At 37.7% G+C, this 14,886-nt stretch overlaps 1 protein-coding gene across 2 annotated transcripts in view; it reads left to right on the top strand.

Annotated features, from left to right (window-relative positions):
* atp6v0a1b (ATPase H+ transporting V0 subunit a1b) overlaps positions 1-12,880 on the top strand; it is a 28,622-nt gene extending 15,742 nt beyond the window's left edge. Inside the window, exons 19-22 of one of the 2 annotated variants that reach the window (XM_081352082.1) lie at positions 938-955; positions 5,439-5,556; positions 5,645-5,816; positions 10,990-11,113. In XM_081352082.1, the coding sequence (XP_081208208.1) occupies positions 938-955; positions 5,439-5,556; positions 5,645-5,816; positions 10,990-11,083 (402 nt within the window). In that variant the 3' untranslated portion in view covers positions 11,084-11,113. Of the gene's footprint in view, positions 1-937; positions 956-5,438; positions 5,557-5,644; positions 5,817-10,989 lie in introns of both variants that reach the window. The other variant, XR_014029138.1, reaches the window with a different exon arrangement.
* The last annotated feature ends 2,006 nt before the right edge of the window (positions 12,881-14,886 follow it).

Genomic DNA, 14,886 nt, shown 5'->3' with positions numbered 1-14,886 from the left:
AGGGGTAGGTATATAGGGAAGGGCTTTAGGGAGAGGGACAAGTAATAGCCAAAAATGCAGCAATAAATACACTGAATATTTTGTTATTATTGCGTAATGTTTTATAATATATTACAATACACTGAGGTGAAAATAGTATCTGCCTTTATTTGCACTAAGTATAAATTGCATCTAACTACTATTTACATCTATCACTATTTACACTTATTCTAAAACAGCATTTCTAAACTTTAAAATAGCCTTTTATTTGCACTAAGTACTACTTTTTGTTGTTATGTACACTTGTACTTTGTAAATAGCAACTACTGTTTTTTGCACTTAGTGACACTTAGCTGCCTTTTTTATTATTAAATGTTAGTGTCATCACTTGATGTGTGGTCTGTTTTAGACACAGTGGAACAGAAAGTTAGCCATATGGGGATTCAATCATTTTGGAATGCACTGTAGTTTTGAAACTGTTTTGAAACAGTAATTATTTATGCCCATCGTAATTGAATCTGTCTGTAATTTATGATTATGATGAAGATTATGAGTTATGACTGAGTCTCGGGTATTATCCACACATGGCATTGATTTTTTGTGGTGTAAGATAATTGCGTAGATCCTCATCTACTGAGATGGATAAATGAGCAAACACAAGGACATGATCCTGCATGCACATATCTGAATATTTCTATGATAGCAGTCTATCAGTATAGGTGCAGTATAGAATGCTATACACATACATCACACACCTGTGAGTAGTGTTTCCACTTAAGTTTCCTTACAGATTGCAGTTTTTATTTGTCTGATCTGTAACCTTTGATCTGCCTTTTCTATCATTCTCAGTGGTATGCATTAAAATTTATCTCCGTTAATTCCACAGTAATTGAATTAGAAACATTGATACTAGTCTTTCTGATTTGTTTATCTAAAATTCTGTTCTCTTCTTTTCAAGCATTCGGAGGAAGAACCGGTAAGAGACATTTCTGTATTGTTACATTTGCATACAATCTTTCTCATATATAATTTATTCATAAAAAGGATATTAATTCAAACAAAATTGTAATGATTTATTCAAATTAACTGCTTCTCATAATTTTAGACGCACTTCAAATATAAAATATACTCAAAGAATTTAAGTAATTTTCTCAAAATATAAATCTCTTTCAAAAACGTGTTCAATGAAACGGTGAAAACATTGTTTCTGTTTAAACAATTCAATCAAATAGACGAAAAACTGAGAAGGGCCTGTCTGCATCCCGCAGTACTACAATACACACATCCCTACAAGTTACACTTCCCGCAAAGAAAAAATTATGTAACGGATGTGGATGTCAATTAGCCTGGTTCTACCAGACTCTCGTACATTTCATTTGTACAGAGAGTCTGGCCTCGCTCCATTGAGAAAAGTTTACTTCCTTGTAGGCGGGTTCTCTGTTAAAGTTCAAAACTATTGGATCTGCCCAAAGTCACTCAGGATCTGCCATAGCCAATCGCTAACGTGTGGTCGTCCGAATGATCAGAGGATTATGTTTAGAATAAGATGTCTGTCTTTTATAAAGTTTATAAAGCGACGAGAATACTTTTTGTGCGCAAAAACAAACAAAAAAAACGACTTTATTCCACTATTCATTTCCTTCTCTCTGTTCCTCGAGTCTTGATAAAGCAGCGCGTCTGTGTGTTGTACGTCACACGTAGGCTCACTATTGGCCGACGCTAGTCATGTGTGTGATCACATCAACGTCATCCTTCTCAGCCACTCCCTCTATTCGCTGATTGGTCCTACAAAAAATTTGTTTCTGGAAACCTAAGAATATACAGCAGTCCCAGACGTAGTACTGAAGGAAAATGAAATTGAGCGGAGGGCGGAGCCAGGCTAGATGTCAATCCTAACCTCAATCAAATTTACTCTAGAGTTTCATCATTTAAATTCTTTAAAAAATTGGGAAAACAAGCAAAATGAGTTCCGCCGTCTGTGATCTAGAGGATGTGATCGAATGCCTTATCAGTGGGTGGCGATAGTGACGAGAAAAAATAGGTAGATGAATGGAAAGATCATTCTTGGATACACTTACCTGCTGTTTCTTAGTGAGACAGTTATTTCTACACTCCATTGTTAGAATTATGTAGTCTGCTTGATATCGTGTTAATACAAACTATGAGTCACTCAATAGCCTTGGACTTCAGGTTCCTTAGATATCCTGATAACACACCTTTGTAATAGAACAATGAGAGTGTTAAGTCAGGTTTTCCATGATGGCTTTTGTGCCATTCGGCATGCTTGACAAAAGAGTCAAGTGGAAAAGGGAAACCAGCTCCTGCCAAGCCAAACTTTACAAGTAGGAATGATCAGTCCTGTGTTTTCCTCCGTGATAAACACACCTGACATCAATGTTCCCTCAATTGTATCGCAAACTTTGCAGAGTAAGACCTATTTCTATTGGACAGAAACTTTGACCACCTGAGCAGGAACATCCTGGACATATTGATGGACTCCAGCTGTCCATACATTTAGGCTATGTTCAGATTCCAAGGCTGCGTTCCAGTCCAAAATTGTCATGCCCCTTACTCGCTAACTTCCCTCACTTCCCTTCCATCCCGTTCACTCGGATGTACGTCATTGCTTCCGATGCACGAGTGCCCACTACTGGCGGAAACTGCAATGGGCTGAATTGGAACGTCCTAAGCCCTTGATCACTTGGAATCAGCTATAGAGTTGATTTATTATATACATTTTTTTCCCTTTTAGAATTTGTTAAATGCAGCATCCAAATGTATATAGGTGTGTGTGGGTTGTTTTAAATAAAAAAAATATATATATAATTAATATATCAAAGAGTTGTTTGTTGTGGTGGTGATTAGACGAGATTTGTGGTGACGTCACAATCGTACTGCATTGTGGGACATATAGGTGCCTGAAGTGTACATATGAAGTAGACTCGCTCCCTCGGTCAAAATCGAGGGAACGAGCGTCTGTCCATATAAACTTCCCTCGTCCACTTCACGAAGTGGAACTCACTTCAAAATGGCGGCGAGGATTCCCCCGAGGGGAAGTGCTTAGGGAAGTTCGCAAGTGCGTGTCTAGAAGTGGACTGGAACGCAGCACAGTTTGTCATACATATTCAAGCATGCATAAGTATGTATATAGTACTCTGAATTTCCATCCCTCCTGTCTCCAAAGTCCAAACTGCTTGTCAGGGTCATGGGATACAGGTCCATTTCAGCCTTCTACTTTTATTATGAAATAAATTTCATCAAAGACTCTTCATAGAACGGTGTTTGTGTAAATGCACTGCTCATATCTTGACAAAAGAGGATCTGTGAACTTTAGACAGAATGTGGAAGAAAAAAGACAGGAAACACTGAGATCACTGACATCACAATCATCGCAGCTCTATTGTTCTCAACACTAATGACTCCATGCAGCTTAAGCAATATGAAAATATTATGATGGAAAGTGAAGATGAATTACAGAGCCAGCGTTCCTTCTAATGCTCATTTATCATTTTAGAATCTGATAACACTTCACTGGCCAAGTATGCTCACATTCGCAAAAACATTTACTTCAGTTAAGAAGCTTCCAGTACTTGCAGAAGTACAAGAGCAGATTATTAAAATAATATATGCACCGAAAAACACACAAAATATGTTCATCTGTGTGCAAATGGAAGTGGGTGGATAATCAGTATTTGAATAACAAATATTGTCCATAAAAATATTTCATTACTTTCCTGTAGCTCAAACAGTATAGCATGGCACTAGCAACGTAATGAGTCTGGTACAAAGGAAATGTATGAACTGATAAAAAAATAGTATACTATCAGTGCAGTGTAAGTCGCTTTTTTTAAATGCATAAACATAAATGTAAATGAGACCTGATAAGTTCTGAAAAGAATACTAACTTACTACTCTCTGAATTCTGCATAGTATACACTTCATACTGCTTTTTGTAAGTAGGCATTATACAACTATAAAGATTTTTTTTTAAATGTTTCTTCATATTGTTAATGTAGGGAGGACTGTTAAATATTGGTATTATCTTGTAAAGAAAACTATTTATGTATTTTTAATTAACTTTTTGGTCCCACTTTATATTAAGTGGCTTTAAGTACTATGTACTTACATTGAAATTAATAATTTGATACAATGTACTTATTGTGTAACTACATGTTTTTACATTGTACTTACATTTTAAAATTGCATGTAATTACAGCTGTAATTAATTTATGTAATTACATTTGTAATTACACAGTTGACCCTTCCCTTACACCTTAAACCTACCCTAACCTTACCCATATCACACCTCAATAGCAGCAAAAGTGTTTTACAATACAACATGAACACAATAAGTACATTGTACTTATTTTTTGATGTAAGTACATAGTACTTAACGCCACTTAATATAAAGTGGGACCAAATTTTTTTATAAACTTGGCAGTCGGATCCAATAATGAGTCACCTGTAGGTATTCCAGGTTTATTAATGACAAATGGGCAGTTTAAAGGCACCCAAAAATGAAAGTTCTGTTATCCTTTACCCTCGTGTCGTTCCAAACCCATTAGACTTTCGTTCATCTTCAGCCTGGGAGATTTCTGACCCTTCATTGAAAGTCCATACAAGCAAAACTTTGATGCTTCAAAAAGTTCATAAAGAGATTTTAAAAGAAGTATATATGAATTGAGTGGTTAATCCAAGTCTTCAGGGGCTACGTCTACACTAATCCAGATACATTTGAAAAAGCATCTTTTTCTCTTCATTTTGGCCTTCTATCCACACTGAGACAGGACATTTTTGTCCTTTTTGAAAATGCTCTCTCAAGTGGATAAAACGCTGTTTTCGTGTTGTAGTGTGAACTGTGAAAACAGTGGTACCTGTTTGTGCTAATCACTTTCACAGTTTGCTAAAGATACGTTACTTTGTAAAATTTTCGTATTATATTCCTGCAAAGATAACAGAAAATGTACTCGCAATTGCTGTCCTGCGGCAAAACATAAGTGCAATTGAGTTTTAGACCATATAATGAGTGGCGATTGAGAAGGACCTGAATGCACCAGTAAGTGATGAGATATTTTGCTAATAAAGGGATACTGACAGAAGAATAGCATGAGAATTTGTTTATGTCTGGTCTCTCAGTATCATCTCTGTGAGCTTTTATTACATTTTACGCATTCACAGTAAGATGATTTATTTTAAGCATCTTCCAATATTTCAGTGTGGAACGATAAACTTTTGGAAAATGCAGACAGAGAGCATTTTGAAACGAAACCGGATTCATGTAGAAGTAGTCTGAAGAGACATGATGGCTTTATAGGATAAATATTGCATGTACATAGAGCATGGTAAACTAAAGCACAATGTACAAGTTAAATAACAGAATTATTATTATTATTATTTTTTGGCTGCTACATTTAAAGATCATTATTGACCCAATTCTGGTTTTCTCTTTTTGTCTGCAGTTTAACTTTGGAGATATGGCTGTTCATCAGGCCATTCACACTATAGAGTACTGCTTGGGCTGCATCTCCAACACGGCCTCGTACCTGCGGCTCTGGGCCCTTAGTTTGGCTCATGCTCGTAAGTGCACACACACACACACACACAAATATCCGCAGCATATCCACTGACTTGTTGAAATATAACTTTCTCTTTTTCTGTATATCAGAGTTATCTGAGGTTCTTTGGGGAATGGTGATGCGTATTGGGCTGTCCTCTCGGAGCGGTGGCGGATTCTTTGCCTTGTCGATCATTTTCTCTGCCTTTGCTACACTAACAGTGTGCATCTTACTCATCATGGAGGGACTGTCTGCATTCCTGCATGCTCTGCGCTTGCATTGGTAAGATACACAAACCAACACACAGGGCAGTGATTTGGGCAGTGTGACCACACACAAATGAAATACTCAATTCATTTTAAATCTAAACAATTGATCTTTAACATTTTTGTTGATTTTATGAAGACTTCACTCTAAAATACCACCTGAACTATATGTCTTGTTCAGTCATGAAACTCTAGGTAACACAGACTAATAGGTCCTTTACATTAGCAAACACATAATTTCATAATTTCACCGTCTAGGTTAACTATAGACCCTATATAGGTTACATGCCGTTTTTACATTCTATCATGTAAGCAAAGTACACAAACAGTGATTACAAGGTGTTTTTTTTCTTCATTTCTTCACTAATTTCATTTCTTTGTTATCTAATTGATGACTAGTCTATTCTTGGGCAATGGTTTAGAGGTCTATTAAATTTTTCACTGACAGCCCAAATTTTGCCTTGCTTTAGCCTAGACGTTTGGGCTGTGTTTGGACGGCTATTAGACGTCTTTTAAACGCAAAATTGCTTGCTGGGTTACTACATGGCTCAAGCTGCTTGGCCTTCTGCAGCCAGTGACATTGCTTGTTGAACATTTAAATATTCTGGTTCAGAATAGAGTTTAGAATTGCTCTAAAACCCTCCACCTCCCCCAGCTCCACCTGTCTAGATCTGCCTATTCATGCAGCAGCAGCATGTCTGTGTATCTATTGCCAGTAGCAAGTCCATATTTGCTTTGCAGCAGCGAGAGAAGCATGCGTACCAGATCTAGCCAAAGTCCCTTTAAAGAAAAGTCTGTTCACAAGGCGGCCATATTTGCAATGCCTCCATGCAGCTATTTCTGGCATCCAAGACCAAGTCCGATCTACATGAATGGAGGAATCTTGAAATCCCAAAAACTGCTTGTCGAACTCACAGTTAAATAACTTATTTCAAATCAGCAACAAAATCTCACATGAACTGTCCCATAAATGTTATCAAATACTGTTAAAAAAGCATATTTTTTCAGGCTGGAGCAGCCATTGCATATGCGCAGTCATAAGCGCGCAACACAGAACACAGACTGTTTCAGTAGTAACTGGAGTTTATAACGACAGTTGCAGTGACGCAATGACTTTATCAATCAGCGATTGGCTCTCTTATTTGCATATGCACAGTCATAAGCGCACATCACAGAACACAGACTGTTTCATTAGTAACTGGAGTTTATAACGGCAGTTGCAGTGACGCGATGACTTTATCAATCAGCTATTTGCTCTCTTATTTAGAAGGTGGGACTTATTCCAACATATTGCTCGTTGCACATTCTCCCATTTATAAGTAATATGAGCGCACCGTCTTTTATCTAGTCCACCAAGACCAAATACATTACCATTGTCATATCCTTTAATATGCCAAATTTATCTATGTTGTCATGATTGAAATGATGTTAGCAAAAAATCTATGAATGAATGGAGCAGAACAGCTAAGAGGATTAGTCTCTTCTATAACTGTTTTTTTTATCTATCTATCCTCGCCACACTTTTCTGTTAATATTTGAAAGACTAGTTTATGTCATCCTTCTAAAATGTGCAACAGAGGTAAAGAGTGTGAAGAGGAAACATATCAGTGCCTCTTAAGATTAACTTTATGTCCTGATAACTGGTTTTATTTTATTATTGCAAGGCAGAACTGCCTTTCCATTGCCCAAACATTCAGCGTAGGGTTTGTTCTAAACCCTTGACTCTAGGCATTAAACTCTTGCAATTCCTTCCACTCAAGCTGCTTAAAGGGATTCTAATAAAGCAAAAATCCAGACCGCTGTGAATACAAGCAATTCATTCACACAGTGATTGGGGTAGATCTGTCTGCTGCAGATATTATTTCACAGATTTAATTACAGGAATAACACATACCTAAATCTGAAGGCATTGTTTCACCCAGTGCAATATATATAGTTGATATACTACATTGATCATTATCAGCAAACAAGAAGACAATACACATAACACCTGGTGAAACATGAAATGGTTGAAAGTGCGGTGTTCTGCTGTATTTCAATGGAGCAAAATTTTATATCATGACATCTGCTTGTTATTTTATCTTATATTTAATTTGTTTCATTCATTGCCTTGCGAGGTGATATATTAAAGTACAAAGCTTTCTGAATGCTATAGTCACGGTAAGAATGACTTTCAGTGAGAGTTTTAATTGTGGCATTTCAATAGCATTCCCTGCCCGACCCACTTTCCACTTCTAATGATTACACATGCATGTTGGAGGCAAATAAAGTTCTGCACTCTTGGTGCTTTTATTTGTTCCATGTGCGGAAAGATGGAAGAGTCTTTTCTCTCTTGACTTAAATATTTATCACAGCAGTGAGAAATTCCTCCACTCTTAGATGTTCCCTTCTCTTTTGTATTTTCTAACACACACACAAACAGGATGAACATCTGAAATAAGGAGGCAATGTTTCCTTTCTGTTGTTATTTATTTTTTCCAATGTAAAATCATTTTCCAGTTCCATTTGATGTTTAAAAGCTTCCCCCAGTTTGTGTCTGGACATTACCTTTCTCAAAATCTCAACCTTCAGTTCAAAAATATGTTCTCTACACTGCAAATCTAAACACTCTTATCTATGAGCTGCTGATAGTGACGGAATGTGTGATTACAGCTTTTCACTCCTTATCTTCGGATAAACCTGTAGAAATTGAAAAAAATTCCCACTATAGACAAAGTATGAGAAATAGCCCCAAAAAAAAACAATTTACCCACATAGCTTAATGATATGAAAGTTTTAAAAAGGCAAAAATGCTTATATGAAAAGAAAGTCAATATGATCTTTGCACAGAACCTTCTGAGGATGCCAAAAGAACACTTTGTGCATTTGTTTTACAGTCTAACTATAATGTATAATATTTTTTATATAGGATTTAAACTGATACACTGTAAATCCAACAGTTGTTCTAACTAATACTTTTTAGTTAACTTTATGTTGTAAATTATTTGTAAAAATCTAGTAATCTGTACTATTCACATTCTATGCCTTGGTTACTCAGAGAACACAAGTTAAGATTAATTTGTTTTGAGTGCCTTTTTGTCAAGGAAAAAAAGGGGGAAATTCTCATTTCCTCCACTTCTGCAGTTATCTTTCTCTAGTTGCATTCACTCATTTACCAAAGTCATCTTGAATGTTGAATTGTCAATACAAGTGAAAAATGTGAGAGACCATCACATAAGATGACTTCATAAATTGATGTTGATTTTCCTAAAATGTTTTTGTTTGAACTCAACTGTTCCCTTTCAAAAGCTACACTTAATGCTGCACTTGATTCAGTGCTCTGGGAACACTTTTGTGTGAAATATGTGTGTAACACGTCAATGGAATTGACTTCCAACTTTTATAGCCTCGAACAGTGACGTCATCGAAATGGGCGCTCGTCAGAGCCTATAATTAGATGTGCCACTGGTGCATCGGAAGGTCTCTTTGTCTTCACACCACATTGTGTGTGTGTGTGTGTGTGTGTGTGTGTGTGTGTGTGTGTGTGTGTGTGTGTGTGTGTGTGTGTGTGTGTGTGTGTGTGTGTGTGTGTGTGTGTGTGTGTGTGTGTGTGTGTGTGTGTGTGTGTGTGTGTGTGTGTGAGTGATGGTAGGAGCTAGTTTTCACTAGGCAGTGCACATAAAATTCTCTTTATCCTCTCATTCTGTCAAACAAGAGAAAAGGGAAAAAAAAATCATCCAAGTGGATGCTCACACTGGTGGTGGTTGAGGAGAGATTCCCTGATATGATTGTAAAGCGCTTTGGGTGTACAGTAGTACATATGAAAGCGCTATATAAATGCCCAAAAAAAGAAGAAAAAAAAGAAAAGAAAAAAATGTCTGAATGCGACACACACCAGTATTGCTTTGTTTGTTTGGTGGAGGAGCACGCTGCCCTTGCATTGGAGAAGGGCGAGTGCGAGCATTGCGAATTGTGAGCGGTTAAGATGCTACGCACTCGCCTTGCTTTCTTTCAAGGGTCAACACCCGCTTTGCCATCATGGGGCTCCCATATGAATCAGGCTGAGGGGCGAGAGACAGGTCCGTCCCTATCGCTCGGACTCTCTCCAGATCCGGATGTCCTCTTGCTCGACCCTGGTGCCTCTTCGACTCAGGTGGAGGACAACAAATCTCTTGAATCCGATATGGATTACGAGTTGCCTCCGATATGCATTTGTCCCTCTGTGCGACCAAGCAAACGGTCCGCGCTAGTGGTCGTTCAGTGGGTGCTTTGGTCAGCACTGAGAGGTATCTGTGGCTGAATAATGGCGCAAATACCAGTAAATTGACTAGCGCAAACCTTAGTAAACCACCTTGCATGATTCATTTAAATACATATCTCTCATAAATTTTGCGTCTGGAAGGAAAACTCCTACAAATGCATATGCAATAAGGTCAGACACAAAAATAACCCTGTCCACGCCTTTTCAGCGCTAATTTTTCACTGCGTGTCTACAGTAAACCCTGACAATAGTTTTTTAATGCCAAAAAGAGCTAGTGCAAGCTGTTAGTAACTCTGGCCCTTGGTTTGGTTTTAAGAAAGCAATACTTTTATTCAGCATGGACACATTCAGTTGTTCAAAAGTAACAGAACTTTCAATTCAACAAAGAATTTCATTTTCAGAAAAATATTAAGAATCGAATGTTTTTTTAAGCACCAAATCAGCAAATTAGAATGATTTCTGAATGATCATGTGACACTGAAGACTGGAGTAATGATGCTGAAAATTCAGCTTTGCCCAAACAAGGAATAATTTACATTTTAAAATATATTACAAAACCGTTATAAGTAAAAATTATATTTCACTGTTTTTACTGTATTTTTAAACAAATACATTTTTAAACTATGCTGCCTTAGTGAGCGTAGGAGACTTTTTATGTTTTCCAAGTGTATGTGTGTTTTAACGCTGCTAGTGTGTGTATGACTGAGACTGCCACAGTATAGCAGACTCCCCGACGGCTGACACATTCCGCATATGGTCTTACAACCCAACCCCGATTCTCACTCTTTTATTTAAATACCCTTTTTCTTTTGAGGAAATTACCACAAACATACTTTAAATAAATAAAGATGCAAGTACAATGTTGTCAACAGGAATTCACAGGTGTTTTTTGTATTGAATGTCCTGCTCTGACACTGTGTTCTTTTGTCCTGTTTTTCCTGTCATTTAGGGTGGAGTTCCAGAACAAATTCTACACAGGACAGGGCTTCAAGTTTGTCCCGTTTTCCTTCGAGAGTATCCTGGAGGGTCGATTTGATGAATGAGCTACTACAACTCCATCAAATATCATCAATTCCCACTTCTGCATGGATCTTCTCTCACCCTGTCATCTTCAGGAGCAGTGCTGTCTGGTGAAGTGTTTGTAAAATGTGACCCCTGACCTCTAAATGCACATTTTCTGGGGTGTTTTTGAGATGTGGTGTTCTGTAAGCTTTTCTCCCAGATTTATTGCCCAACTTTCTGTAAACAGTCCCTCAAAACAGTCTATCAACTATAATGGATGTAATGGTTGTATTAGATGGATATAAATCAATCAACGTGTAAAAAGTCTTATGCTCATAGTGACCGAAATTAAAATCTGTAATGAATCATGATTGGAAATCTAGATTGAACAGCTTAATTAATTATTTTGAATCATTTTAGACTGCACTCAAAAAGAGTCACATCTAGCTAGAGCAGAGCATAACTGGAATAAAACCTATGTTCACTATAGAAATTTTCATGACTTTTACATGTTTAAAATGTTTAATATTTCCAGATTTACAAGCTTAGCTATCACAGCTAACCATGAAAACCCTGCATTGACATCTAAAACAATCAGTAAGCCTAGCCTTTATGGTTAAATGACATGATGGATCTATAGATAAACACTAATGAATGTTGTGGTTTCCCTGCTGATGTAATTCTGCACTTGTTGTGACTTTCCACAAAATATTGTACTGTATTTGTGTTGTTTTGAAGCGGCAGATGAAATTGATGGTTTCAGGGATATCTCAAACTTGAGTCAAACTGGCTCTCAGTTGATCCCACATTGCAGCTAGTCATAAAAAAGCAACATTTAACAGAGTAAGGGTTAACATCCTGTTACTGAATTAAAGACCCCCTGTGGTGAAAATCAAGTGTGCAGTTTGTGGTCATGTGGTGTTATTAATATGCTTTAAGACAAACCATGTGCAAAGTCATAAGTCAACACCATTGCTGAGTATTTTCTCCTTAAAACTCCAGTGAACCAAAGACTGTCTCGAAAATGCGAACTGAAATCGCTACCTTGTAACCAATCATGTCAATGTGCCAGCAGTTTTTGGCATATCATTAACTGTGGTCTTGAGAGTAGCCAGGTTATATATATTTTTCTGTTGATATGAAAAATCAGGCACATTTAGCAATATAGCTAAAAGCCTTTCTCCACTGACATCCTAAGTTGTTCAAAAATATTAATTACCGTTATGTGTTCGATGTTTTAGAGAGCAATACATAAAACGCATTACCATTCTGAAACATCGACTATATGAGTTGACCGAGTGGATCTTGGAGTGAGTGGGTGGAGGTGGGGCTAATTTGCATATTCATGAATCTGCGCATATTAAATGAAGCAAGGGTGTAGAGTTACATTCAAGCTGTTAAAAATGAAATAAAATAAATCACAGGAAAAAAACTTATATATGTCATTTTGGTGATCTTTGGTGAAATTTGGTGAATTTTGGTAATGAGTTTTAAGGGATAGCCTTTTTGACTACAGGGGGACTTTAACAGCAATAAATATATCACAGCCGTAGCTAGTAAAATATGTTAATGTTTGGTGGACAACTTTATCTTGCTTAAAAGTGAAACATATCAATGTGGAAATAATATGTAAAAGATTCAATTCATTATCTACTTATTTGTTGCAGTGTTTTATTGTTTTGCTGTGGTGATGTGGCAGGTCTTTCACTTGCAGAAAAGAGTGTTTGTGCATGAATGAACATTTCAGTAAGGCTTATACAATTAAAACAGTCAAAGATGTTTGTTGTTCAGTGTGAAACCCTGTTCCTCCTAAATTCGACAATTAAATATCTGGGGACAATAAACTCATGTCAGTGTTTATTTTAGAACTAAGACTCTTTGTTCTCTTCAAATACACATTTGATCGTTGGTATTAAAGTGTTAGTTCACGCAAAAATGAAAAATGGAATGTCATCATTTACTCACCCTGTCCTTCCAAACCCGTAAGACTTTCGTTAAAAAGAAGATATTTTTAATGAAATCTGAGAGACTTCTGTTCCTCCATTGAGAGTCCAAGCGAGTAATTCATATCAAGCGGTTTAGTCCTACATTTCTGAAGAGACTCAAACGCTTTACATGAATGGATTGAATTTAGACTTTTATTTACATATAAACATTGATCAGCAAACATAAAATCAACCCTACAGATTGATGCTTGATGTGCAAGAACAAACCTCATTGGTTCCTGCGGAAGCTCAAACGTGCTGCGTAACACGAGAATGAACCTCATTGGTTCTTGCTGAAGTTTAAACATGCTGAATAACACACAAGAATGAACCTCATTGGTTCTTGCTGAAGCTCAAACGTACTGTGTAATACAAGATATTGAACCTCATTGGTTCTTGCTGAAACTCAAACGTGCTGCGTAACACGAGAATGAACCTCATTGGTTCTTGCTGAAGCTCAAACGTGCTGCGTAACACAAGATATTGAACCTCATTGGTTCTTGCTGAAACTCAAACGTGCTGCGTAACACGAGAATGAACCTCATTGGTTCTTGCTGAAGCTCAAACGTGCTGCGTAACACAAGAATGAACCTCATTGGTTCTTGCTGAAGCTCAAACGTGCTGCGTAACACAAGAATGAACCTCATTGGTTCTTGCAGAAGCTCAAACGTGCTGCGTAACACGAGAATGAACCTCATTGGTTCTTGCTGAAGCTCAAACGTGCTGCGTAACACAAGAATGAACCTCATTGGTTCTTGCAGAAGCTCAAACGTGCTGCGTAACACGAGAATGAACCTCATTGGTTCTTGCTGAAGCTCAAACGTGCTGCGTAACACAAGAATGAACCTCATTGGTTCTTGCTGAAGCTCAAACATGATGCATAACACGAGAATGAACCTCATTGGTTCTTGCTAAAACTCAAACGTGCTGCGTAACACGAGAATTAACCTCATTGGTTCTTGCTGAAACTCAAACGTGCTGCGTAACACGAGAATGAACCTCATTGGTTCTTGCTGAAGCTTAAACGTGCTGCGTAACACGAACGAATCTCACTGGTTCTTGCTGAACACAAACGTGCTGCGTAACACAAAAATGAACCTCATTGGTTCTTGCTGAACTCAAATGTGCCGCGTAACACAAGAGAATGAACCTCATTGGTTCTTGCTGAAATTTAAATGTGCTGCGTAACACAAAAATGACCCTCATTGGTTCTTGTTGAACTCAAATGTGCTGCGTAACACAAGAATGAACATCATTGGTTCTTGCTGAAGCTTAAACGTGCTGCGCAACACGAGAATGAACCTCATTGGTTCTTGCTGAAACTCAAACGTGCTGCGCAACACGAGAATGAACCTCATTGGTTCTTGCTGAAACTCAAACGTGCTGCGTAACACGAGAATGAACCTCATTGGTTCTTGCTGAAACTCAAACGTGCTGCGTAACACGAGAATGAACCTCATTGGTTCTTGCTGAAACTCAAACGTGCTGCGTAACACGAGAATGAACCTCATTGGTTCTTGCTGAAACTCAAACGTGCTGCGCAACACGAGAATGAACCTCATTGGTTCTTGCTGAAACTCAAACGTGCTGCGTAACACGAGAATGAACCTCATTGGTTCTTGCTGAAACTCAAACGTGCTGCGTAACACGAGAATGAACCTCATTGGTTCTTGCAGAAGCTCAAACGTGCTGCACAAGAATGAACATCATTGGTTCTTGCAGAAGCTCAAACGTGCTGCGTAACACAAGAACGAATCTCACTGGTTCTTGCTGAACACAAACGTGCTAGGTAACACAAAAATGAACCTCATTGGTTCTTGCTGAACTCAAATGTGCTGCGTAACACAAGAGAATGAACC

This window comes from Scardinius erythrophthalmus, assembly GCF_964197995.2.
Source record: "Scardinius erythrophthalmus genome assembly, chromosome: 22".
NCBI lineage: Eukaryota > Metazoa > Chordata > Actinopteri > Cypriniformes > Leuciscidae > Scardinius > Scardinius erythrophthalmus.
The sequence above is the reverse complement of the archived record's forward strand: the minus strand, read 5'-3'. Positions and strand labels throughout refer to the sequence as shown.